Source organism: Sorex fumeus, unplaced genomic scaffold (assembly GCF_029834395.1).
Source record: "Sorex fumeus unplaced genomic scaffold, SorFum_2.1 ptg000092l, whole genome shotgun sequence".
Lineage (NCBI taxonomy): Eukaryota > Metazoa > Chordata > Mammalia > Eulipotyphla > Soricidae > Sorex > Sorex fumeus.
Window position 1 is genome coordinate 9,829,463 of NW_026606149.1, and position 27,481 is coordinate 9,856,943.

Genomic DNA, 27,481 nt, shown 5'->3' on the forward strand with positions numbered 1-27,481 from the left:
AGCGCACAGGCCTAGGGCGGGAGCTTGTCCCTCCACATCCTGGTCGGGTGCCGTCTCTCCCGAGGGAGTGGGTGTCAGGAGGGCGCGGCCTCCTCGGCCCCAGCGCTGGTGTTGCGTGTTGTGCGTTTTGGAGAGTCTGTGGGATTGGTTTGGGAGCAGAGGTGAGATTCGGGGTGGAGTGGGGGTCGGAGGCCGCGAGAAACGCCCTTCTCTGCTCCTCAGAGAGCTTCTGTGCTTGGCTGAGGTCTTGGCGAGAGGTGTTTGGTGTGAGTGGATGGGGCAGTGCCCTCTCTGCGGGGGCCGGGGGCCGGCGTGCGCCCTGAAGTGGATATTCCTTGGAGTCCGGGTCTCGTTTGCTCTGGCTTCTGCAGATGCTCCCGTGGGCGGCCAGTGTTCGGGTGTCCCTGAGCAGATGCACCCACGGGTGGCCAGTGTTCGGGTGTTCCTGGGCAGTCCTCCCTGGCGTGGGAGACCCCAAGTGGTCAGACTGTGTTGACCATGCGCACCCCGGCTGCAGCCAAGAGCAGCACCCCATGGGCTGTCCCTGGCCCGAGGATGGCGCGTGGGTCCAGCACAGAGGGCAGTGGGCACCGTTCCAAGCCTCCTGAGCACCATTCGCAGCTGGTCGGTTTGTCCTGCCTCCCTCCTTTCCTTCTGGACGTGGCTGGGAGTCAAGGGCAGGAGCTTTGGTCTTTTCAGGGGCTTCAGCTCAGATGCGCCCTCACCGAAGACCCTTTTCTCTGGCTTGCCACGGCCTCTGGCCACGAGATTAACCCCCTCGGATGGACGAGCTGGCCATGGGGGGTGGCGGGGGGCGGGGGCGAGGTGGGGAGTCTAGGTTTTTATTTCTCTCTCCACGTGCAATTGAATTCTGGGGCACAGAGAGGAAAGGAGGAAATTCTATTTAAGGAAGTTACCTGTGGGTTTCTAATTAAAATTAGAATTGGGTGAAACCAGAGGCCATTTTATTTACAGATTCTGCAGTTCTTAGAAATGGCTTCCGGTGGGCTTTAAGTAAAGACACGGTTCTGCCGTAAATTCCACGTTGTAGCAGGCGGTAGGTGAGCCCTTGGCTCCAAGCAACGCCCATTTGCAGAGCAGCAGAGAAGAGCCCGCACTTCTGTAGGGGAGGAGCGACCTTCCGTGGGGCGAAGGTGTGACCAGCGGTCACAAGGGGGACCTGAGCCTCACGGTCCTTGCTTGTACTGTAACGCCCTTTTCAGAGCAGGAAGCAGCACATGGCCCTCCTAGCTGCCTTCTCGGCTTTTTTTATTTCCCGGGATATTCTGACTTCCATCAGAACCACCTGGGCTTCCTGGAACGGGGGCGAAGCTCCTTCACAAGTGATCAATTATAAACGTGCGCGACGTGCGTGGCTTGGCCTCCACTCTCTGCACTTAGGTGTGTGAAGCCCTTTCTATGATCCGGCCTCTGGGAGTCGATGTATTTTGCTATAATGACCATCTGTTCCTGGGTATCACATTTGCCGGCTGAAACCCGGTTTGATGTAGATAAACATGTAATTTGGTGCGATTACATAGTTTCACCAGCTGGCAACACAATAGCAAAGTTTGGTGTTTACTGTAAGCTGGTAGCCCAGCAGCGGTCAGCGGTCAGTGTGTGGCCTTTGTCCTGCCTGCTCTCCTCGCAATGCTCAGAGTTGTGTGCTGACCAGAACACTGGCGGGCTCTGTGCTCACGGCCACCACCAGGCTGCCAGGGGACGGGGAGGCCTGACCAGGGCTGCGGGAGACAGGGGGCCCTGGTGGCCCACTGCGGGGGTCCGGGAGGTGTCCTGGTTCCCTGCAGACCCCCGCCCTGAGGTAGAGGAGCTGCCGGTGGCTCTGAGGGACAGAGGCCCAGGGCAGCAGCTTGTCCCTTCAGCCGGGCGGCAAGGCCAGGGCCGAGGGAGCCTGTGGTACCAGCCCAGGGCTGCTCCTCACACACTAGCCGGGCCCCCTGACTCTTGGGCCACCTCTGCACTTGCCCAACCACACGTGACCCTGGGCCTTGCATCCCTGCAGCCCCCGCCTAGCCCTGGGGTCTCTGACGTGCCCTGTCCGGGCCCTGCTGCCCCCTTTCCTGGCCTCCCTCCTGCCCCTCTTCCTCCCAGGCCCCAGGGGGCCTCAGCGCCCCCCGAGTGTTGGCTCTGAGGTGCGTGGGAAGGTGGGGGCCGGGGACGGGATCAGGGAGCCTGGAGCTTCCGTGTGTTCTTGGAGGTCAGGGCTGAACTGGCTTCTGCACGCCCAGGGGACACCAGGGAAGGGGGGGTTGGCACACGTGGGTGCCCAGGGGTGCTCTGGGGTCATATCCAGGGACAGTGTCTTTGTGCTGTGCCATGGCCTGAAGCCACTTGCCATGCCACTGCAGTCTGGACAGAGGGTCGGGGTCAGCTGGACGGAGGGTTGGGGTCAGCAAGGCCAGGTGCTGGCTCCCAGGACAGGCTGGACTCAGGTCCTGCTGTCTGGAGTCCCGCGTGGCTGTACCATGTCCATGCTGCGTCTGACCCTCACTCGCCCCAGCACCCCAGGCCCAGGGCGGGAGCAGGCCTGTTCTGGGGAGAACGGGGCCCAGTGGGTGTCTTCGGGGCCCCCAGGGGCTCCCAAGGCCCAGGGCTCTCTGCAGTTTCTCCGTGCTGGTTCCCTGGGGGGGTGGGACACAGGGCGGGCTCGGAGGCCATGGACACGTGTGGTGGTTCTGGGGCCACTTCAGTACTGGAGCCGCTTCTGTCCCCAGACCCGTCTTTGAGAATTTAACGTGGTGACTGACACTGGCTTACAGAAGTGTCCATCTCTGCAGACTTTAGGGGTACGGGGCCACACACGCTGCCCGGCACCCCCAGGGTTCGTCTCCTTCCCAAGCCAGGATCGCTGGGCCATGGAGTGGACACGCCCTGTGGGCTCTCTGGGTCACTGTCTTCCTCTCTCCGGGGACCCCGAGAGTTCCTTTGGGTGCCCCCTTCTCTCCCCATGGGATCATGCCCCACCCCTGCCCTGGAGCTCCTGGGGACAGCAGCTGGGGTTGTGTCAACCTGAGCATGACCCGGGTTGAGTCCTGTGTCCTGTGTCCGTTGCTCCCCGGGGACCCCTTCATACCAGTGCAGAGCCGGGGTGCTCGGGGAGGGAGACGGGGCTGTGAAGGGTGTGTGCAGGTGGGCGTCTGTGTAAACAGGTAAACGCAGGTAAACAGGAGACCCGTGGGGAGAGGGGACTAGGAAGGTGTCCGGGGGTGACAACTGAGCCCCTCCTCCCCGAGGACCCTCTCATACTGCAGAGGGGTGCCCTGTGGAAGCGGAGGACAGACTGGCTGGACACGTGGAAGGGCCCAGGAGGGACTCGAGTGTCTCCGTGGCAATCGTGACCCTGGGGCACGCATAGCGGGGAACCTCGGCCATGTGGCCAGGGCTGGGAGTGGGGCGAGGTGGGCCCGAGGTGGCCATGCCCGTGTGTGGACATTAGCCTGTGGGGGCCAGTTCTCTGGGGGCGGTCAGGACTGGCAAGGCCTGCTTTCTGGGCGGGGGCCGGAGGCTGGCTGAGGCCCGAAGCTCACGCCAGCTTGGGGACGGGTTCTGGCCGCGCACACACCTGGGTGAACGGGAGGGAGGCGGGTGGGCGCAGGCCTGCCCGGGGCTGTCTAAGGCTTGTGTCCTGAGGGCCGCAGAGGCAGGGCAGCCGGCAGGGGTGGACGGGGGAAGTCGCACGTGCAGGGACGGGGGTCCACCGTGCCCTCACCGTAGCTGGTGTGGGAGCATGGGGCTGTGTGGGGACAGGAGGGGGCAGTGGCCAGCTCAGGGTCCTGGCTCAGCATCCCACACCCCCATCGTTCTGGGGGCGTGCAGGGGGGCTGCCGGGTGGGGCTCCCCGTGCTTGCCAGGAGGCCCCAGAGCAGGGCAGTGCTGGGCCTCGCTCCTGCCCGAGGCCAGGATGCCACGTTCCTCCCCGAGACCTGAGGCCTCTGTGTGCTACACGCTGACACCCAGATGCACAACAGCTGTGTGCAGGCAGCTGGGCGCACAGGTGCATGGAGGGGGCATGTGTGTATGTGTGCTTGTGTGTGTGCGTGTGTGTCCGTATGTGTGTGCGTGTGTGTGTGTGCACGTGTATGTGTGTGCGCACGTGTGTGTGCGTTTGTGCGCATGTGCACATGTATACATGTGTGTGTGCATGTGTGTGTGTGCTCGTCCAGAGGTCCTATAGGCGGCGGCGCTGCGTACGGGCTCATGCACATTTGTGCTCTGTTCCCGGGACTCGTGTGTGCTCGTGTGTGCGTTTGTGCTCCTGTTCACAGCAGGTGGTGTGTGCTCGGGCGTCTCATCTTCGCAGAACGGGGTATGTGCCCACACTCTTGTCCATGGGAGGCTGTCCGTACGCGTGTGCTCGGGTGGCGGGAGGGGGCTGCACACGTGTGTGCTGTGCTGGAACAGGCGTGCGTGTCCCCGGGAGGCGTTGCGTGCGCCCCCCGCCCCGGAGGCCTGTTTGCAGGCTCCGCTGCTCACGTGCTGCCCCCGTGCCCCGCAGCGGCCCCTGGGGTGGTCGGGGGCTGCATCTCCTGTCGCCGTGCGGGAAGATGCTGTGCTCTTTGCCACGCACCCTCAGGACCTGGCTCTGATAATGTGATAATGAGTGATTCTATTTAATGAGACACCCCGCGCGGGTCATCGCGGTGCATTTTAATAGAGCCTTTCTGGCAAATATCTTAACCCCAGACGTCCCACGTCGACGGAGCACAGTGCTGTGGGTCGTGGGCTGGAAACAGGAGGGACGAACACAGGGTGGCTGGTGGGTAAGTCGAGAGACGTGGCCGGGATCACGGGGCGTGGCTCAGGCCGGTGGCAGGGCCTCAGCTGCCAGGAGTCACCCTCACTTTGGTGCTTCCTCTGGGAAGCTGCCTGGACTCCAGACAGTCCCCACGTGCCACGGGGCTGCCGCCAGTGGGCAGTGGCATTCGCCCGGTTGCACATCACAGATACTGTCATGGTGAAATGCATGTGGGGTGCAGAGCTGTGATCCCCCTGCCCTTGTCTTTCCTGGGGGTCACAGCCACCCCACCCAAACATCCATCAGTGTCCTCTCCCCAGGGAAAACTGATCCCTGCACCCCTTGCCCACCCCGCCCGGCTCCTGGACCCCCCCATCTTGCTCCAATGGGACCTTCCCCTGCAGGTCCTGGGTGGCCCTGAGGACGCAGAGCTGATGTCCTCAGCTTTGTGCTCCTGCAGCGGGTGTCCCCGAGGGTTCCTTCCTGGGGCTGACCCCAGTCCCACTTGCCTGGACGCATCTCCTTCCGGCCACCCTGGGGCGATGAGCGGCCACGCCCTGGGGTCTGGGCACCTGAGTGCTGAGTTTTGCACCGTTTCACGAGGCTGCATCCTGCGGAGCAGAGCAGGGCATGTGGCCCCAGCGCAGGGTCTGGGGGATGCTGTCTGGGGCCCCACTGTGGGCTGCAATGATGGGAAGGAGGGAGCTGGGGGCTGGGAGGAGGCACCGCCCCCCCACCCCCAAACACACTCCTTGGTGGCTGAAGCTCTGTGTTGAAGGAGGGGACGTGGCTGCCTGGGGTGTCCGGTCTTGGCTGCGGCCGAGACCCCCTTGTGGGCGCAGCAGGGGGCGGGGGGCCTGGGGGTCTTCTCGCCGCCGCTTCTCACCCGCCTCCGTCTCTTCCAGCTTACGTCCCCGAGGAGGAGCTGAAGGCCGCAGAGGTCCAGGCGGAAGCCACAGAGGAGGACGGCCCGTCTCTGGACGCGCCCGACGGCGAACATGAGTGCGCCACCGCAGAGGATGGGGACGCCCAGGAGGCGCCCAGCTACCAGGACTCCCCACTCAGCACCGCCACCAACCAGGACGCCGCCTATGGGTCCCCCTTCAGCGAAAGCAGCGACCAGCTGGCACCCTTCAAGGGCCCTGCGTCCCGGGAGGAGAAGGAGGAGCCGCCACCGGCCGCCACCGCTGCCGCCGCCGGGGACAGTGCCGCGTCCTACCCGCAGGACAGCCTGGCCCAGATCAAGGCCGTGTACGCCAACCTTTTCTCCGAGTCCTGCTGGTCCAGCCTGGCCCTGGACCTGAAGAAGTCCGCCGCCACCACCAGCAACGGCGATGCGGGCCAGAAGGACGGCGCCCCGGCCGCGCCCACGCCGCCCGCCGGCCCCGCCGCCAGCACCCCCGCCCCCGCCCCCGGCTCCAGCACCAGCACCGGCGGCTCCGGCTACGACTGGCACCAGGCGGCACTGGCCAAGACGCTGCAGCAGACGTCCAGCTACGGGCTGCTGCCCGAGCCCAGCCTGTTCAGCACCGTGCAGCTGTACCGGCAGAACAACAAGCTCTACGGCTCCGTGTTCACGGGCGCCAGCAAGTTCCGGTGCAAGGACTGTAGCGCGGCCTACGACACGCTGGTCGAGCTGACCGTGCACATGAACGAGACCGGCCACTACCGCGACGACAACCGCGACAAGGAGGCCGAGAAGACCAAGCGCTGGTCCAAGCCCCGCAAGCGCTCGCTGATGGAGATGGAGGGCAAGGAGGACGCCCAAAAGGTGCTCAAGTGCATGTACTGCGGCCACTCGTTCGAGTCCCTGCAGGACCTCAGCGTCCACATGATCAAGACCAAGCATTACCAGAAAGTGCCTCTGAAGGAGCCCGTGCCAGCCCTCGCCAAGCTGGTGCCCTCCACCAAGAAGCGGGCCCTCCAGGACCTGGCGTCCCCCTGCTCCCCCGAGCCCGCGGGCGCCGCCGCCGAGCCGGCCCCGGGCGAGGCGGCCAAGGACCAGAAGGCCGCCAACCCCTACGTGACCCCCAACAACCGCTACGGCTACCAGAACGGCGCCAGCTACACGTGGCAGTTCGAGGCCCGCAAAGCACAGATCCTCAAGTGCATGGAGTGTGGCAGTTCCCACGACACCCTGCAGCAGCTCACGGCCCACATGATGGTCACCGGCCACTTCCTCAAGGTGACCACGTCCGCCTCCAAGAAGGGCAAGCAGCTGGTGCTGGACCCCGTGGTGGAGGAGAAGATCCAGTCCATCCCCCTGCCGCCCACCACGCACACCCGCCTGCCCGCCGCCCACGTGAAGAAGCAGCCCGAGTCCCCCGCGGCCGGCCCCGCGCCCGACGACAAGAAGGAGCCCGAGAAGGAGAAGGCGCCCGTGGCGGCGGCGGGGGGCGGCGGCGGGGGCCGGGGAGGTGGAGAAGAAGATCAAGGAGGAGAGCGAGGAGCTCGCCGAGCCCACAGCCCCCTACCAGTACCTGCGGGAGGAGGACCTGGACGACAGCCCCAAGGGCGGGGTGGACATCCTCAAGTCCCTGGAGAACACCGTGTCCACGGCCATCAGCAAGGCGCAGAACGGCGCGCCCTCCTGGGGCGGCTACCCCAGCATCCACGCCGCCTACCAGCTGCCCGGCGCCGTGAAGCCGCTGCCCGCCGTGCCCGTGCAGAGCGTCCAGGTGCAGCCCAGCTACGCGGGCGTGAAGCCGCTGCCCGCTGAGCACGGCGCCCTTCTGCACTCGCCCGGGACCCTCACGCCGCCCCCGCACAAGAGCAACGTGTCGGCCATGGAGGAGCTGGTGGAGAAGGTCACGGGCAAGGGCAAGCGGGACGAGAGGCCGGCCGAGCAGGACAAGGGCTCCCCGGCCAAGACGGCCTCGCCCGCCGCCGCCGCCAAGGAGAACAGCAAGGAGGGGCCGCGGGCCGAGGACGCGGGCGGGGCCAGGCCGCTGCCGCCGAGGAAGGGCCCCGAGGGGGACGCGGCCGGGAAGGCCAGGAAGGAGGCCTCCTCGGTGGGCGACGGCCACGCCCACAACGGCACCGAGACCCCCAGGCCCAAAGTCACCAACGGCTGCAACAGCCTGGGCGTCATCACCGACCACCCGCCCGAGCCCTCCTTCATCAACCCGCTGAGCGCCCTGCAGTCCATCATGAACAGCCACCTGGGCAAAGTGTCCAAGCCCGTGAGCCCCTCGCTGGACCCGCTGGCCATGCTCTACAAGATTAGCAACAGCATGCTGGACAAGCCCGCCTACCCCGCCCTGCCCGGCAAGCAGGCCGACGCCATCGACCGCTACTACTACGAGAGCAGCGACCAGCCCATCGACCTGACCAAGTCCAAGAGCCGGGCGCTGGGCGCGGGCGCCGCCACCGCCGACACCGCGGCCTCCCCGCTGCGGGAGAGCGCCCTCCTGGACATCTCGGACATGGTGAAGAACCTGACGGGCCGCCTCACACCCAAGTCCTCCACGCCCTCCACCGTGTCCGAGAAGTCGGACGCCGACGGCAGCAGCTTCGAGGAGGCGCTGGACGAGCTCTCGCCCGTCCACAAGCGCAAGGGCCGGCAGTCCAACTGGAACCCGCAACACCTGCTCATCCTGCAGGCCCAGTTCGCCTCCAGCCTGCGGGAGACGCCCGAGGGCAAGTACATCCTGGCGGACCTGGGCCCGCAGGAGCGGGTGCACGTGTCCAAGTTCACGGGCCTGTCCATGACCACCATCAGCCACTGGCTGGCCAACGTCAAGTACCAGCTGCGCAGGACAGGGGGGACCAAGTTCCTCAAGAACCTGGACACGGGACACCCCGTGTTTTTTTGCAACGATTGTGCCTCTCAGTTCAGAACTGCGTCCACGTACATCCACCACCTGGAGACGCACCTGGGCTTCAGCCTGAAGGACCTCTCCAAGCTGCCCCTGGGGCAGGTGCAGGAGCAGCAGAGCGCGGCCAAGGGCCTGGGCGGCAAGGCCCTGGGCCCGCTGGCCGCCGCCGAGGACGAGCTGGGCTCCACGTTCCAGTGCCGGCTCTGCAACCGGACCTTCGCCAGCAAGCACGCGGTGAAGCTGCACTTGAGCAAGACGCACGGCAAGTCCCCGGAGGACCACCTCATCTACGTGGTGGAGCTGGAGAAGCCCTAGCCCCGGCCCCCCGCCCGAGGCCCGGACTGAGCCTCCGAAATCAGCCCCCGCCCGCCCCGCCGAGCGGCCTGTCTGGACCCGGGTTTTTCTTACACACGTTTTGTAGCTCTATTTATATGCTCTCTGTCCGATCTGTGCATGTTATTTTTTTTCTGCCGTGAGTCAAAGTCTGACCTTTATTTTCAACATCTGTTCTTGATGTTAAGCTATCTTTTCTAGCAAAGAGCGGGGCGCACTGCTCAGAGAGACGTTTATTTAGCAGGAGAGAAAGACACAAATAACAATGATCAGAGACATCCTAAAATTACGAAGTTGCCATGACAATAAAGGTCATAGGGCCTGTAGTGTCAGATTTAACCCTTTGAGGACTGTAATCGTGTACCTGTGCCTTTCACTCGGAAAAAAGAAAACCAGAAAGAAAAAAAAAGGCTTAAAGGCATTTCATTCAGATCAAAAGCTGTGTCAGACACACAACTTATTTAATAATTAAAACACGAGCTTTTATCTGCAGGACTGGTTTGTGAAGGAAGCGTGCCCGCGTGCGGCGGTCGGGAGTCGCCGGAGACTCACGGGGTTGTCAGGAAGCCACGACTCTATCCACTAAAACAAGAACCCGAACCACCACAAACACCCCCGTGGCCACTAAGCCCAAACCCTCTGGATGCTGAAAATGCCACTTTTGGCAAAAAAAACAAAAAAAAGAAAAAAAAGAAAAAAAAAGTATGCAAGCTATTATTTAAAAAAAATGTGTAAAAATGCTATTTCTTTTTTCCTGTAAAATACTGCAGTTTATAGTTATTTACAAATGTAAGCTTTGGTACAAGCTGACCTTTCTATAGCGTGCTGCATTGGTAAATGAAAAAAAGGGGCAAACGTTGGATTCCTTCTCTGTAAATTGCCGACATCAGCTTAAAAACTCTATGTTCCATCTCACACCGTTTTAATCTATTCCACTTTCTTTGTACCTTCTGGCTGTATGCTTTCTCTTTCGACTTTTTATATTGTCATTTTATATTAAATTTCTGTGTATATACTGTAAAACCACAATTTTGGAATAAAATTTAGTTCCTGCAGCTTGATTTAAATAGAGAGATCTCACCGGCCACAGCATCGTCCCGATGCATGTATATCCGACAAAAATGAATACATGGAAACAAAGCGAGCCCTGCACTATTAATTGCCCATTTTGATGTCCTATCATTAATATTGTACAGTACATTTTGGTTCACACGATTAAATCCACTGTTTTCTCAAATGTAAAATAAACCCACACGCGGTTCTCGATTTACATCGATTGTCCTGTCGTCCTTCCTTTGCCATCGAGCGTGAGTTGGTTCGGCAGCCAGAGGGAACGCAGCTGACGGGAACCCCGTTTGGAGTCATCAGCCCGGGATGTGTCTGCCGACTCGCTTCATTCAGATGAGACGCATTGCGTTTTTTCCTGAGAGATAATTAAGATTTTTGGCTCCGCGGGGTGTCGCGGATTACTGAGTTCAGTAATCACCCTGCGTGATGCTCTCCGGGTGCGGGCGGGCTGAGGTGGTCCTCCTGACTATCTGGGGATTCGTGACGAGGCTCTGGGGCCGTCTCTGGTGAGGCCAGACCCCAGCGCCTCGGAGCTGGTCACAGGTGAATTCTGCGCTCTTGCTTTCGGTGAGAGTGTGTAGGTTTGGGGCCACGCCCGGCGGCACTCGGGGCTTGCTTTCCTCCTGGCCGCGCTCTGTGCTCTGTGCTCAGGGTCTCTCCTGCCGGGGCAGGGCACCGAGGCCAGGCTGCCGTGAAGGAGCGCCCTTCTCGCCGTGGTGTTGCAGACCAGCTCCTTCCCGCCAGTGCTGGGAGCAGACTCACTTCTGCTGCTTTCCTCCTTGCAAGAGACCCCAGGGCCCCCGGGGCTCACTGCCTCGCGACGGTATCGGGAGCTTCTTCATACCCTGCAGTGCCTAACGACAGGAGCAGAGAAAGTTCTTTCTCGCCCTTTGGCTTCCGTCCTCCTCAAGCTGTGCCCTGAGCAGTTGGGGATTTTCTGTTTTATTTTGTGCCGGGGGCCATACCCGGCAGGGCTTCCTCTGCTCAGGGATCACTCTTGGCAGGCCCCGGTGAACATATGGGGTGCCTGAGATGGGACCCAGGTCGGCCACGTGCAAAGAGGCCAAGGGACTCCCTGCTGATTGCCGCTCGGGCCTGGAGGCTGAGGCTCGAGGCTCCCCCTGGGTCATTTCTCCCCTCAGCTGCCTGGTGGGTTTCCTTGGAGGGTTGGGGGCACCAGGGATGGGGCCCACATCTGCCTGGCAGGAGTGTGGTTTCTCTGTGCTCCTGCCTCCTCGGTAAAGCGCTTGGGGCCCAACTGAGATGGTTCAGCTCAGTTCCTGGGCAGTGACTGCAGGGCGGGAGGCAGGGGAGGGTGGAGTGGGAAGGTGGCGGGCCTTCCCTGGAGCGCAACAGGAGCCCGACCCTGAGCTGGGGAAGCCTCTTGTCTTGGAGCTGGCGGGGCCCCAGGCGGGAGTCCTGGTCCCACACACCTCCTCATCCAGCACCCGGCGGCACTGTGAACACTCAGAAACTGTTTGTGCAAAGAACCATTTCTGTTTTCCCCTTGTCCCTAATCTTGACTGTTATTTCTCCGAAGACGATGGAGGCCGTCGGAGGTTGGTCATTGAACGGTAAGCATAAAAGACGCCAAAGAGTAAAATCGGAGAGCGTTGTAGCTCTTGGAGAACTTTATTCTTATAATAAAAGTAATACACAGCCATTGCCAAAAATGCGGAACACAAAAAGGAAAGAAATAAAACATTAACTGTAGTTTCCATCCAGAGAAACCCGCTGTGAATGTTTCAGTGCACATGTCTTCCTGCCCATCCGCTGAAGACACAGAGCTCACGGTGTCTCACCTGAGGGTCAGCGCCGCCGTCCTCCCATTCTGTTGACTGTCCAGTTTCCAATCATATTCCAATGTGCTCTCATCTCACGAATTCTCTATTAGCATCTCCGACAGCAATATCTACATCCAGATTCTTTTTCTACCTTTTTGTTTTTCCTTTCTGCTTTTGGACAGGGGCAGAGGTTGAACCCAGAGCCTCACGCTGGCACGTGGTGGCCACTGACCTCCCGGCCCCTTCTATCCTTTTCTTCACCTCTCACTCCCACAGATGAGCCCCAGGCGCTCCCCGCTCCAGGCATATACGGATGTTTCTGTTTCCTGGGCTCAGCTCTGGAGTCGACTTTCCGCTCCGTAGCATCGAGTCCGGGGGCACCAGCTGACCCATGGGCTGCGCAGACTCTGTCTTGGCCTCTTTCCCCTCACTGCGCAAGGTAAGTTGGTGCTGTAACACGGACAGTATCGAGGTGCCACTGTTGGGAACATAAATCCTTCTTTCGGGCGCTGCCTCCACGTGCATCATGACTTTACATCAGGCCAGGTGGCCGGCACATGCTCTGCAGACACACGCTCTGACCTGTGGCCCCTGGGACTCCCCCACGCGCACTGTGGCTCCACGTGACCCGAGGACACGCAATCGGACGTCTTGTCATCGGGAGACAGAGCCCCAGTTCCGTGGCCTCGTCACTCATGACCACAAGTACCAACCGGTCAGATGAAGGGCATCGGAACATGCCAGGCCAAGTCCCACCCCTCCAGGAAGGCGGGGTCTCCGCCAGCCCCTCCGTCCAGCCTCCCCGAAGTGAGTTGGTGCCAGAGCTGAAGGAGGAAGAGACGATTAGTGGTCTGATGGCAGCCAAGGCTCTCTGGGCTTGGCTGCAACGTAGAAGGTCCCCCCCTCCACCTGCCACTCACCGGTGCCTTGGTCAGCGTGTCCTCACGGGGCTGCAGTGGGCACTGCAGGGCCTGCCTGCACCCCAAGCCACCCCGAAGCTGAGTGGATGGAGCACATTTAGATATTCGAGGGATACCCACATGCTTCCCCGGGCGCTGGTGGTTGTGGATGGTTAGTGGCTGGATGGTCACGCCTGTCACCTCTGGTGCCGCATGGTCGATCCAGAGGCTCGCGGCCTCTGTCTGGGGTGAGTGCAAAGGTCTCACAGTGACTCAGCTGCCCACGGTGTGGGATGGCCGTCAGGAGCTGCGGCCGCCTTGCCGTACATGCTGACGGGGACAGATTGATTTGTTTTTATTTTTTTTAATGTTGCAGGTGGCTGGCAACCATTTATTTTTATCATGCTGTTTTTTTTTTTTTGCACTGTTTGGTGGGTTTACGGTGATGGGAAATTTCCCGTCTCTGTTCTGATGCTCGTCACGGCCCCAGGAGGCCCCCAGGCCCTTGCCCTCCCCTCCTGTACCTGCCAGTTTGCTCCAAGTCAAGAGGTTCCTTTCACTTTGGGGCCGGTTTTTATTTTCCCTAGTCAGGCACTCTCTGTGTGAATGACCCCCCCCCCCCCTTCATGGCACCTTCTTGACTCGACTTCATATCCTCTCAAATTCCGCCCAGCTTGTCCCCCAAGGACTATTTCGTCGGACAGACACAGCTCCTTCGTGCAGTCAACGGTGGGTCCATCTGGGTCCTGAAAATCTGGCTGCTGTGATGGGCAGGGCCCCCATTGGAGAAGTGGCCAGGAAGATATTCCAGGCTCACAGTGAGTGCCTGGGGTTCCACATTTGCCTTTTTAAAAGGACTCTTGTTTTATTAGTGTTTTCTAGTTTCTTTTTTCTTTTTTTCTCTTTTGCTTTTTGGGTCACACCCGGCGATGCACAGGGGTTACTCCTGGCTCACGCACTTAGGAATTACTCCTGGCAGTGCTCAGGGAACCATATGGGTTGCCGGGAATCGAACTTGGTGGGTAGGGCGTTTGCCTTGCACATGGCCAACCCGGGTTCGATTCCTCCGCCCCTCTCGGAGAGCCCAGCAAGCTACCGAAACTATCCCGCCCACACGGCAGAGCCTGGCAAGCTCCCCGTGGCATATTCGATGTGCCAAACACAGTAACAACCAGTCTCACAGTGGAGACGTTACTGGTGCCCACTCGAGCAAATCGATGAGCGACGGGAGGACGGGGCCACGGTGCTTGTTTCACGTCGGTAGCAGCCACCCACTTCCAGTCCCTCCCAGCGAGGGAGCCAGGACCCTTGCTGCAGCCTCCCAGTGCCCGTGGCTTGCCACCTGTGTGCCGTGGGCCAGTCCTGGGGTGTGCGGTGCTGTCTTGTGGCTCAGATCCGTATCCCCTCTCGTGAGCGAGGGGACAACTTTGCCCACGGTCTGGGCCGGGCACGTTGGGCATGTGCCCGCCTGGAAGTCGATGCCCTTCATTCCGTATTCCAGCCCCACCAGTGTTTTATCTAAGAATTCAATTTTTTTGTTTTACTCTACATATAAATGAGATCATATGGTATTTATTCTGCTCTGTCTGACTTACTCCATTTCATCAAATTTAAATAAGCTGAAAAAGAAAGTCATTTGTGGTTGGAGAGAAGGCGTCGCTTGCAGATGCTCCGAGGAGAGGCTGGTGGGACCGAGAATGTTCGACACAGGCCCCGCGCCACAGCTTCTTCTCTGGGAGGGTGTTTGCCCCCAGCTACTCTCCTGAAAGGGACGAAGGAGTTTCTTGAGGATCGACACTTTCCAAAATATGCAAATAATCACGCAAATCCCACACGGGAAAGGGGGCCACTCGCGGAATCCTCAGACCGCTGGATTTCCTCGGAGTTGATACAAAGCACTGCATGAGTCCCAAGATTAAAACATTTTTCTCCTTTAAGTAAATTTTTATGCATTTATGCATGCTTTCAGAGTAATCTTTCCAATTTTATCCAACTGACTGAAACTAAGAATTTCCTTTTCTCTTTGCAGAATAACAAAATATGGGGGTGTATAATAAGAGCTATGGAATAATAAATGAAGAAAAGTGGGAGTTTTTGAATCCTTTATGACCTGTGAAGGTTTAAATTATATATTGAATCATGTTTCAAGCCTCAGCTTTCTGATACATATTTCACATCATTATGCCCAATTTATATTGATTAATGATTGATCAATTAATAATTATCCTTGCCAATTTCAGCTCTGACTCCTTAAAGTCATCAGAATTCCAGAAGGTAAGTGTTTAGTGATGTTTTGATTTATTAACCTTAAGGGACAATGGTGCCCTACGTGCGTTTGTTTTACAAAGTAGTAAAATCTAACATTGACTCTCAGAGCCCTCTGTCCCCCGGGAGGGCCCGATCTTCCTCGTGACAGCCACGGATCCACCAGGAATTGCCTGGGTACCAGGAGGCTGGGTGCCTAGGGGAGCCGGTGTCAGCAGGGACAGGACGTGACCAGAGCTGGCTGCTTCAGGCTCCTTCCGCCATCATCGTCTCTGTCATCCATTACTGGACACCAATGGCATGAAACCTGGAATCGTCATCAGGCAGAAATCTGCTGGCAAAGACTTGGTTCACACTCAGATTTCTGGGAAAATATTTGTAAGTGGGCGGAGCTTAAGACATCTGTCCTCCATGGCGATCTTTTATTACGTGAGCGGAAAATAGTGGTCAGCTCTGATTGCTGCCCGGGGAGCCTACAGTGACCCTCAGTGACCATGTTGGTTGTCCTAGGAGTGCTGTCGTGCACCCAAGGCCAGCGAGCCATGCTCTGGCAGCTGGGCCCTCTTGCTCCCCTCAAGCAGAAAGGTCCTTTCTCCAGGAGGAGCCGTTGGCTGCCCTTCCCACAACACGTCGTCTCCGCTGTGGAACTTGGCTTTCAGCAGAAGCACTCACCCCCTTCAGCCCGAGACCCTCTGAGCTCTAAGCTCCCTGTCGTGGTTCCCTTCAGGTCTGACATTTCCATTGCTGTGGTGCAGGCAGGCGGCACGGGTCAGCGTGAGTGGACCCCACGGCACGGGGCTTTGCCTCCACTTGGGCACGTGCAGGAGGGGACACCTTGTCCGTGTGTCTCCCCACTGCCAGGCCCGTGGTGCCTCTCTGTGGCAGCAGGTCGGGACTTTCTTCAGCCTCAAAAACTCAAAAAACAAAGGACAGTCTTCTCCAAGTGATGAACTTCGGTTTTCTCACTCATTTTCCAAGAAACTTTCTTGCCAATTCCCGTGTCCTAGTCTCCCTCAGGGAAGCCAAGTGCTGGCATTGTAGAGAAAGCAGGAAGGTGAAGTTCAGGGGTTGCACCTGTTGGAACAGCAAGACACCCCAGGGGGCAGGACCTACTCAGAGGACACACGGGAGCCTTGGCCTCAGGGGCACTGGGTTCAGAGTTTCTGAAAGGGCATGATCCGTTGTTCACCTGTACCACAAAGGAATGAGGTGTGGCTAACCCTTCCCAGGAGGAAGAGTGTCTGAGGCACTATGGATAGAGAACCGGAGCTGTGGGCCCGTGGGGTGGCTGGGAAACACCACGCGTACCAGCACGTGCATTGCAATGCATCACAAGGACCATGAGCCGCATGGATGGTCATGACTCCGGTCACAGACCACAGATGGGCACAGGTAGGCTCATGCTTCATGGATGGTCATCGATAGGGTCCTGCTTCATGGGTGGACATAGATAACTGCATGCTCATGGATGGACCTATCCAAGTCATGCATCATGGCTGTGCATGGGCGAAACATGGAGCATGGGTGGACATGGCCCAGTCATCATGGCCATGCGTGGGCCAAGCGTGGAGCATGGGTGGACATGGCCCAGGCATCATGGCCGTGTGTGGGCCACGCGTGGAGCATGGGTGGACATGGCCCGGGCATCATGGCCATGCGTGGGCCAAGCGTGGAGCATGGGTGGACATGGCCCGGGCGCCATGGCCGTGCGTGGGCCAAGCGTGGAGCATGGGTGGACATGGCCCGGGCGCCATGACTGTGCGTGGGCCAAGCGTGGAGCATGGGTGGACATGGCCCGGGCGCCATGGCCGTGCGTGGGCCAAGCATGGAGCATGGGTGGACATGGCCCGGGCGCCATGGCCGTGCGTGGGCCAAGCGTGGAGCATGGGTGGACATGGCCCAGGCGCCATGACTGTGCGTGGGCCAAGCGTGGAGCATGGGTGGACATGGCCCGGGCATCATGGCCGTGCGTGGGCCAAGCGTGGAGCATGGGTGGACATGGCCCAGTCATCATGGCCGTGCGTGGGCCAAGCGTGGAGCATGGGTGGACATGGCCCGGGCATCATGGCCGTGTGTGGGCCAAGCGTGGAGCATGGGTGGACATGGCCCGGGCGCCATGGCCATGCGTGGGCCAAGCGTGGAGCATGGGTGGACATGGCCCGGGCGCCATGGCCATGCGTGGGCCAAGCGTGGAGCATGGGTGGACATGGCCCGGGCATCATGGCCGTGCGTGGGCCAAGCGTGGAGCATGGGTGGACATGGCCCGGGCATCATGGCCGTGCGTGGGCCAAGCGTGGAGCATGGGTGGACATGGCCCGGGCGCCATGGCCATGCGTGGGCCAAGCGTGGAGCATGGGTGGACATGGCCCGGGCGCCATGGCCGTGCGTGGGCCAAGCGTGGAGCATGGGTGGACATGGCGCGGGCATCATGGCCGTGCGTGGGCCAAGCGTGGAGCATGGGTGGACATGGCCCAGGCGCCATGACTGTGTGTGGGCGAAGCGTGACCGTGCTGTATGCCGGGAGCGGGAGCAGGAAGGAGGGTCCTGCCGCGGAGGCCTGTGTGTGTCAGGGGTTGGTGGCCGCCGCCCGGCCGCTCTGCGGGTTTCTTCTGGGGAGAGGAAACCTCCCGCGGAGCATCGGGACGTGGCCTTGCTAGGGTTAAAGATCTTCGAGCTTCAGAGAGAACGTATAAAAGAACTTTCTTTCTGAAATAATTTATGGAAATGCCGCGCTCCTTTGAAGGTTCCATGTCACCGCCTGGCACTCGGCGATGTTCCTTTCTTCACCTGTCAGGCGAAGACCACCTCGAAGAGTCTCACCGCTGATTACTAGTTAATTGTCATTAATAAGTGACAACTGACATTATGGGGGCTTAATGCAGAGAGAACAGAAAAGAGCCCCAGATATTCTAATGAGCTGACTCCTACGTGCCCTCTATTGTTGTCGAAATGAGGAGCTGTCGGCATTGTTCGGAGATGGGCTTCAACTGCTCCGGAAAATATGCTCTCTCCCTTCCTTATGCATAGATAATTCCCGGGACTCTGCATTTCCCTCCCCAGCCCCCTCCCGTGTGCGTGTGCACGCATGTGCGCGTGCACGCACACACACGCACGCGCACACACACACACGCACATCTCCTCTCTCCTCTCGGCCTGCAAAAAATCCCCAACTTCGGAGGTCCTCTGACTTGTTCCTAGGTGAGGGAGGGGTGCGTTCCAAAAAGGCTCCTAGCTGCAGAGCAGGTGGCGAAGCCAGGCTGTTGAACATTGTAGTTTCGGTGGGCTTGATTGGAGGCGGAGGTGGGGAACTCCAGCGCGGAGAGGTGCGGGTGGAAGGAAGGCGCAGGGGAGGAATTGATTGAACGAGCCCAGATCCACCAGTCACAACCGGAAAGCTGGAGATGAGGGGGACCACGTGAGCTCCTGCCCCAGACGGCCCCCCCCCCCCCCGCCGGGGGAGGCATCTCTCCAGCCCTCGCACCTTCCAGCCACCTCAACCTGCCTGACTCTCACACACCTTCCAGGAGAGAAGGGAGGAGGCGTGGGGGAGGATTCTAGCGGAACTGCACTTAAAGGGAGTTCGCTTACCATCTGTTTTCAGTAAACATGACCCAAACAGAATCTGCTTGTCATCATCCTTAGTCCTCAGGCTGGCCGGGGCATGGACGCGGGCTCTCTCTCTCTCTCTCTCTCTCTCTCTCTCTCTCTCTCTCTCTCTCTCTCTCTCTCTCCCTCTCTCCTGCTCCTTCTCCCTCCTCCCCCCGCCTCTCTCTCTCTCTCTCTCTCTCTCTCTCTCTCTCTCTCGTGTGTATATGTGCAGATGTGTGTGTGTGTGCGCTCACGCTGATGTGTGTGTGCTCACCGAAGTACCACCCTTTCTCTTGACACTGGAGAAGGAAACGAAGTGTCGGTCACCCTGGAAACGGCCGCGTGCCCCCCATCACCTCGGTCCAGCCGCAGGGCAAGGAGAGGTGTCCAGGGCTGGCTGCTCTCGGGTCACCTCTGCTGCCTGTCCCCAGCAGGACCCAGCGGAACGTGCAGGGAGGAGGCGCCCGCGGAGGCCAGCGGGAACACAGGACGTGTTGTTTTTCAAGTGCCAACACCTCCTAACAACAATTTTTCGTGCTATCAGATCATTTTGCACCACGCCATCCCACCTCTCCGCAGCCTTCTCACTCAGCTGCAGTTCGCAGGCTTTGATGGCTGCTGTGCATGGCAGGGAAATGCATGCGCCCTCGCGCCTCCCCGCCCAGGCCTCTCGGATCCCCGGTGGGTGATGGGCGCAGCGGGGCGGGCGCCAGGGAGCGGCTCGTGCCACGCTCAGAGGCGCTGGCTGGCAGCGACAGGGACCTCCTGGCGTGTGTAGGACCCCGGCAGAGCGCACCCTGGGAAGGAGAGATAAGGGGGTGTCTCTCCTTATCGCAGAGGGTAAGGCACTTGCCTTGTATGTGCCTGACGCGGGTTTGATCCCCGACACTGCTGAGGGTCCCCTGAGCACTGCCTAGGAGTGGCTCATGAGCACAGAGTTAGGAGTCAGCCCCGCGCTCCACCGGTGTGGGCCCCTCTGCCCAGCAATATTGAGCACGTATGGCCTGTGCCCAGGTGCCCTGGGGCCCCGCTGTACTGAGCTGGGCCTGACGCAGCCCGGCTGTGGTCTTCTGTGGGAGCACTGGCCCCGAGTCCCCGTGTGCTCACCCGCCACTGCTGGCAGGACGTCAGTCACTCCACCTCTTCTTCGCACAGGGCCCAGGAGAGGGCATGAAGAGCGTTCTGGGCTCTTGCTGACCGCCTGAGGAGGCGTGGCTCCGTTGTTTGCCTGCACTTCTCTTGGTGCTGTCGGGCAGTCATGCCTCAGGGCTCAAAGCCTCTCTGCTCGATCCCTGGCCGGGTCCGTGGGTCTCGGCCCGACCACCACATCCTTAGATTTGCTGGATACAAATCTGTCGCACGGCCCAACCACCTGCTCTGCCATTCCGAGAAGGACAGAAAGACTTGAAGCCGAGTCTAGAAGGCAGAAAGCCGGCCAACGTGCAGGGAGGGGCGTGCGTTTGATTATTTGTTTGGTTTGGAAGAGAGGAAGGTTGGCTCCTTCGTGGAATCCCCAAGGATTCTCCAGCTGTCGTGGCCCCCGAGGTACTCTCCCCCATGGCTACCAAATTTCTATCCCTCACTTATGATCTGGTGGCTGCAACGTCTGAATCTGAGCGTTTGGTACATGTCTGAGTTGGAGAGAAGCCCTGAGTCGGTCAAGAAGATCAGGGCGAAACATCTGGCTGTTAGCTCGCCAAATTGACGCTGTGCTGGACTGGCGTGCAGGGGCTGGGCTCTCCTGGGAGCACTGGACGCCTCTAGCCATGAGCGTGAGTCCTGTTTTGGTTCGGACGAAGAGGGGTGGGGGCCTTTGGCTTCTCCTGAAGCCGGGAGTGTCAGCCAACCCCAGGCAAGGATGCTTTGCCACTCTGTTTGCACCCAAGGGCTTTGTGGGTCCCACGCGCTGGGAAGTGAACAGAGCTTGGGGTCGGGCTCTGCCCCCGTTGGCGTGGTTTTAGTTTGGTCATGATGGAGGTGCTCTCTTGGTGCCCCAGAGTCACGTGTGCTGTCGGTACAGTTTGGAGGAGGGTGCACCTCTCCTCCTGTGTTGTCTCGTTCCGGAGGTGACGGTCTGGTACCTACAGTTGCTTGTGTCATTGCCACTTTGAGCGTTGTCACAGTGTTGTTCTGGGGGGAGATGGGGGTGCGTGAGGGGCACTGGGCAGTGAGGGGGCTTGTGGGGGAGCCTGAGCTTCCTCAGACCTCTCCCTCCAGGCCTGGCTCTGGTGATGCCCGGCCCCACTCAGACGTGTTCGTGTCCATAGCCACGGGAAGAAAGCCTTTGAGTGACCAAGTGGGGCTTCTTCTGTATTTAGACACGAAAGCGACCCCGATCAGGGCCTCCAACAACACGGATCTGAGCTTGGACCAGAACCACATTGCCCCGAGCAGCTCCGAAGGCCCCGGGGGCCCCTCTGGGGTGGTCCTGGTGGTCCCCAGCTCTGCAGGGCCCAGGCCGCACCACACCCTTGTGTTACGGAGAAATGAGCAGGGAAGGATGAAAAAGAGAAGGGAGGGGCAGACCTTGGACGCAGCATCTGACAATCCTAGCTTGCACGTGTGACCCAGCCGGTCGCCCTATAGACCTTGTTGGCATGAGATCACACGAGACTAGCTCACACATCCATGTGAGGGCACGTGTGATCTGACGGGTCACCCCACAATCGCCTCCGTCTGCTTATGGAACCAGATCAGTTGTTCCCGTGGGATGACCCCCTGGGGTATAGCCAACCAAAGAGCAAAACCACAAAGCGGTGTGGAGATGGCGTGTACATAACCCCAGATCACTGCATACGTAGCGTGGGCTCGGCGGGGGAGGAAGCAGAGAAGAATGAAGAGCCTGTGCAGTCTGGGCGAATGTGGGTGGGACTTGGTGAAGAGGACGCAGAGGCCGAGGAAGGCCGGGTTCTGCCAGGGTGGAGGCACCTTCTCCCACCGCTGCCGCAGCTGTGGCAATCAGCCCAGGTGAGCTGTTGGGCACCGGCGCTGCGGCATGGAGCCCCTGTGAGCTGAGCTTCCTCTCCGCCCAGCACGAGCCCTGGCGCTGGACCCCAGTTGGCTGAGAATCATCAGGCGTGACCCCAGGTCCTCTGAGCATTGGTTGGGAAGACCGACCCCCCTCCCCACCTAAAAAAAAGAAAGAAAAAGACCCTTGTCTGGAGAGCCTGTGGGTGAAGAAGCCAATGAAATGACTACTCAGAGGCAGACGTGCCGTGTGGGTTCTGCACACAGGTAGGAAGTCTCTGCCGTGCGGAGCCGGTGCAGAGCCCGGCAGCACCGCACTCAGCAGCCTGTGCAGTGCTGTCTGGAGCCCCTCTTAGGGAGCCAGGCAGAGCAAAGCGAGATGGGAGAACTGGTTAGAAATTGCTCGCGAGTCAAGGTCAGCGTTACTCTAGTGAGCGCATCTCTCCTGGTTCCTGACACCGTCCCCCTCGGCAGACATGCGGCCACAGACCCAGCCTTGGCCGCTTCTCCTTTTTGGTTTGCTCCTTTCTGGATGTGTGGCTTTACCCTGCGTTCGGGTTGTTCCTGCATTTAGCTGGAGAAGGCGCACAGCCAGGAAACTGCACCATATACAGAGCCTGCTCGCGGCTTCAAGCCTATACCCCCCCCCCAAAACAAGTTGGCAGCAGGCACTCGGCGATGGGGGGCTTTGGGTTCTCCTGGACGAGAGGATCTGGCCTGGCAGGTGCTGGGTCTCCTTCCCCTCCCGCACGGTGGGCCGTTGTTTCCTACCTCCCTTGGAGATGCAGGCCTGCAGGGCTCCTGCCCCATAGGCCTGCATGCCATGGACAGTGACATGCAGGAGGGACCTCTCCTGGGACGAGAGACACACACGGCTCCTTCCGATGGATCCCTCCTTGCAGCCTCTCGGGGTAGAACGACCTCACATAAAATGTGAGCTGTGCCCGTTTTTTTTTTTTTTTAAATTTTGTTTATTCATTGTTGCTTTCTTTTTTGGTTTATGGGCCACAACTGGTGTTGGTGCTCAGGGTTTCTCCTGGCTCTGTCCTCAGGAATCCCTCTTGGTGGTGCGTGGGGGACCTTATGGGATGCCGGGGATCGAACATGGGTTGGTCACATTAAGGCACACGCACTCCGGCTGTGCTCCTGCTCCTGCCCCGTGGCCGTTTCTGGATGCCCAGGGATGTGGCGTCACACAGGGCAGCTCTGCCACCATCCGTTTCTGGAATGGTTTCAGCGCCTCAGAGTGAAGCCCCGCCCGCCAACATCCCCCCGACTCTGCACACCAGTGAGGCTCAGCCTTGTCAGCTGTGGCACTGCTTTTAGCTTTTGGATCACACCCAGCGATGCTCAGGGGTTGTTACTCCTGGCTCTGCACTCAGGAATCACTCCTGGCGGTGCTTGGGGGACCATATGGGATGCTGGGGATAGAACCCAGGTCGGCTGCGTGCAAGGAAAACGCCCTACCTGCTGTGCTATCACTCCGGCCCCGTACCTTCTCCACCTTTGACGTCCCCATCAGCGACAGACACTCACTCCAGTTCCTCCACGTCCCTCCGACGCTGGGCTGGTTTTGCTCTTCTGGATGGCCGCTGTCCTGATGGCGTGAAGGAGGAGCCTGCTGTGTTCCCGCGTGCATTGCCCCAGTGTAGGGAAAGGGAGGATCTTGCGTGTGTCCTGATGCTCTGGGCAAGGCCAAACTGCTTCCCCCGCTCATTGTTGAATCGGGCTGTTTTGTTATCACGAAGTTGTCAGAGTCTCCGTCTAATGGAGGTATTAGTTCCTCCTCAGATGCAGGGCTCGGAGCTATTCCCTTCACTTTCCGCCTCCTGGACACTGCCCTTCATGCGGCAGTCTTTTTTTCTTTCTTTTCCTTTTTTTTTTTTCTTCTTGGGCTGGAGCGATAGCACAGCGGTAGGGCGTTTGGCTTACAAGCGGCCAACACGGCCGACCCGAGTTCGATTCCTCCGCCCCTCTCGGAGAGCCCGGCAAGCTACCAAGAGTATCTCGCCCGCACGGCAAAGCCTGGCAAGCTCCCCGTGATGTATTCGATATGCCAAACACAGTAACAATTGTCACAATGGAGACGTTACTGGGCCCGCTCGAGCAAACCGATAAACAATGGGAGGACAGTGACAGTGGCTTTTTGGGTCATACCTGGTGATGCACAGGAGTTACTCCTGGCTCATGCACTCAGGAATTACTCCTGGCCGTGCTCGGGGGACCATATGGGATGCTGGGAATCGAACCCAGGTCGGCTGTGTGCAAGGCAAACACCCCACCCACTGTGCTATTGCTCCAGCCCCTCATGCTTGAGTCTTATTGCATGAGTCTCAGCCCTGCCCGTGCCTCAGGCCCTGTGACGTTGGGAAGAGCATCTGGACAGATCCCTCATCTAGGTTTCCTTTTGGTTATCTGAGAACCATTGCAGAATTCAACATCATGAAATTATTTCTCTGTTCTCTTCCGAATTTTCTAGCTTGAATTCTTTTGTTGTTGTTGCTTTTTTTGGGTCACACCCTGTGATGCACAGGGGTTACTCCTAGCGCATGCACTCAGGAATTACTCCTGGCGGTGCTTGGGGGACCCTATGAGATTCTGGGAATTGAACCCAGGTCGGCTGTGTGCAGGCAAACACCCTCCCCACTGTGCTATCGCTCCAGCCACTCTAGCCTGAACTCTTATCTCAGACCTTTTCTCATTTGCAGTTCAGGAAGAGGCAAATGTGACTCTTGGGCGTGTGGGAGCCAGTTGTCCGGGTCCTTTAATCCGTGAGTGCTCCTGGGGTGTTGTCGAAGACCCGTTGGCTATGTCAAGCGAGTTCGAGCATCAACTCTCTGCCCTGTTGTGCTTTCACCCCGCTACCTGGGCCCCCCACCTCGCCCGCTTCCGCCACTGAGGAACGTGGTTCTCTGGTGAGTTTGGGGATCAGGAGTGTGAGTGCTCCAGCTTCATCCCCACACGCCAGATTTGGGCTCTCCCTGAATCCTGGATGGACCAACGCCGCCTTCTCTCCTGCACCTGTTCCGTTCCCATCTCACAGGCGGGCAGTGAGTCGCTGTCTCCAGCCCCCTTGACAAAGGCGCCTCCCGCCGGCCACATCTGAAGAGGCCAAAGGGGGGAGAGATACCCATGAGCCCCTGGCCCTGCGCACGCCGGCTCCCTGCGTTCCCTCCTGGAGACTGGATGGCAGGCTGCTCAGGTGTTGTGACACTTCCCGAGACGGAATTTCGAAAATGCTTTGAGTGCTTTGAAAGAAAAGTGTCATGTGGATTCAAGGGAAGACGCCGGTGTAGCTCCTGAGTGAGCATGAGCTTCCTGGAGGACTGGGGGGCGCACCCCACCCCGCCCTGCCCCGCCCCCGCCTCATCCCCCAGACCCGAAGGACCTGGCTCTCTCATTCTCGGGCAGGAGTCCTGCTTGGGGACGGTGTGAAGCGACACCCCCAGGGGTCCCCTCTGCTGCAGGCAGGCCCCCCGAGAAGCCCGGGAATTGGGGCGAGCAGAGCCCAGGGAGAGACAGAAGCCTCGTGACTCGGAGGCCCGACACAGAGCCCCACCGACGAGTCCCGCCTCCACCTCAGTGGCTCCAGGGGGAGCCGGGTGAGAGCAGGCAGTGCCATGAGGCGCTGCCTCGGGAGATCGTCCCCAGGGCCGTGTCCGGCGGTGCTGAGCGCGGGCAGGGCTGTCTGGGGGGCTCCTTGGCACCCACCCCGCACCCCGTCACTGCCGTGTGGGCCTGTGCCAGCCTCCCTCTGTGCGTTCTTGCGACACCGGCAAGAGCACTTGGGCCGCTGAGCCCACTCTCGTCTGCTGCTCTGATCTACGCGTCGTTCTCTTTGTGTCATTGGTTTGCCCCTTTTCCCAGTCATATTTGGGGGGGGGGTTGCTAGACTGCTTCGCCCCCCTGGGGTGTGGCCCCAAACTCCCGCCTCTTCCCAACACTCTGTTCTAGCTTCTCTGGCTTCCCCGATGCCTCGGAGGTGCGGTGTCTCTGGCCTCTCGGCGACTCCTTCCCTGGGCTCTCCTCCTGCCCGTGGCCTTGGGTGTGAGTGTGCTGGCAACTCCCTTCCCCACTGTGACAGCTCGTCCACCTCCCGCTTGCCGGCCAGCTCATGTCCTCCAACATGGTCCCAGAATGACGCCACCACGGCAGGAAGGGGGCCTCTCCCAGGCCTGAGGACATGGTGCCGGCAGGGACACGCCCTCTGGGACAGGGCGGGCTGCCCAGGGTGTCCTCGGTGGCTCCCTGGCCGCGGGGCTCCGTCTCGGCCACAGGGTCCCTGGCCCAGCTCAGTGCAGTGCTCAGCCGGCCCCTCTCTTTCCTCCAGCCCAGGGGCCGCTCCGTGGGGCTCCCCTGCCACTCCCTGGTGCCACACTGGGCCCGCCTCTGGGCTCTTGTCCCTTGAACCGTCTCTCCAGACCTTCGTCCCCCCGACAGCTCCTGGTTTGTGGTTAGTGGGTCGTCTGCCTTGGGTGCGCTCCTGACTTATTTGGGACAGTGACGCTGGGCAGACACAGAGGCGGGCGCAAACACTTTCTCCCCCTTGCTAGCTTTGCCTTTCGTTCTGTTGGTGACAGTGTAGTATTTTTTTTTTTCCGTGTTGATTTTGTTGTTGACTCAGTCCCACCTGACTGTCTTTGCTTCCGCCATGTGCATTTCCGGAGTTCTGGAGACGAGTTCCCTGTTGCTCCCGCGGGCTGGTCCCTTTGTCTTCGATGGATCCACTGCCCTTCCCGCGGGCACATTTCTGCTCCCTTTGCCCTGGACTTGGTGACAGCGGTTCGAACTTCTGGCCCTTGTTTATCACGTCCTGGGGGAGCCGGTGATGCCCTCACTGGGCCTGTCGCTCCCGTGTGGCCTGGGAGTTGGATTTGGGGAGTCTGACCAGATGAACACCTCGCTGCTGTGTTCCCGCCTCTAACGGCAAATCAGGATCCACACGCGGCCTCTGCTCTGGCTCAGAAACGTGTGACAGACTCCCGGGTCACTGTCCTGGTAGGACCAGCTGTCCCCTTTGCCTCCCCCAGAGGGCTGCAGGGGGCCTCGTTCCCGAGCCTTTGGGGTGCAGATCCGTCTGTGACTCCCTTTGCTCTGGGCTCCCTCCACGTCAATGGAGTGTGGGGTGTGGGGGGGACTTCCTGCTGCCATCTTTCCTCCTGTCCCAGCGAGTGTCCCTCTGCCCCAGGCTCTCATGCCAACCCCCACCCCCCAACTCAACAGGAAACACCCCTCCCTCCCTCCCGCCCGCCCTCCCAGCCAGTCAGCACTGGACAAGCAAAGGGCCCCTTCCACCTCCTAGAGGCAAGAAAGAGTGGGTTTGTGTAAGTATATGTATGTGTGTGAGTGTGTCTGTGTGTGAGTATGTCTGTGTGTGTCTGTGCGTATGTGTCTGTGTGTGCAATTGTGTGTGAGTATGGGTCTGTGTGTGAGTGTGTGTCTGTGTGTGAGTATGTATGTGTGTCTGTGTGTATGTGTCTGAGTGTGTCTGTGTGTGTGAGTGTGGGTCTCTGTGAATGTGTCTGTGTGTGTCTGTGCGTGTGTGTGAGTGTGGGTCTGTGTGTGCCCGTGTCTGTGAGTGTATCTGCAAGTATGTCTGTAAGTGTGGGTGTGTCTGTGTGCGAATGTATATCTGCGAGTATGTGTGTCTGTGTGTGAGTGAGTGTGTGAATGTGTGTCTGCAAGTATGTGTGTCTGTGCGTGTCTGCGAGCGAGCGTGTATGAATGTGTGTCTTTGGGTGTATGTGTGTGTGTCTGTGTGTGCGTGCGCATCTGTGTGGATTCTCCTGACCAGCCCCCCTGGCTCCTAGAAGCCTCTCCCCATGAGTCCATCCCTTCCCTTCCTGCACCAGCGTGACCTGCATCACTGCTGACGGCCCCAGCCCGGGATGGGCACGCCCGTGTGTCTCTGCACCTGCTCCGAGCCACCTCCCTCCTCTCTCCTGGCTGCCTCCGCAGAACCCCATTGGCACGTGTCGTGGTGGTGCATTCACCGGAGAGGGC

At 59.7% G+C, this 27,481-nt stretch overlaps 1 protein-coding gene across 1 annotated transcript in view; it reads left to right on the top strand.

The window, feature by feature from the left end:
* The window catches only part of TSHZ1 (teashirt zinc finger homeobox 1), a 55,933-nt gene extending 45,756 nt beyond the window's left edge, over positions 1-10,177 (top strand). Inside the window, 2 exon segments of the mRNA XM_056131537.1 lie at positions 5,662-7,148; positions 7,150-10,177. Coding sequence (XP_055987512.1) covers positions 5,662-7,148; positions 7,150-8,889 — 3,227 coding nt within the window. The 3' untranslated portion in view covers positions 8,890-10,177.
* The last annotated feature ends 17,304 nt before the right edge of the window (positions 10,178-27,481 follow it).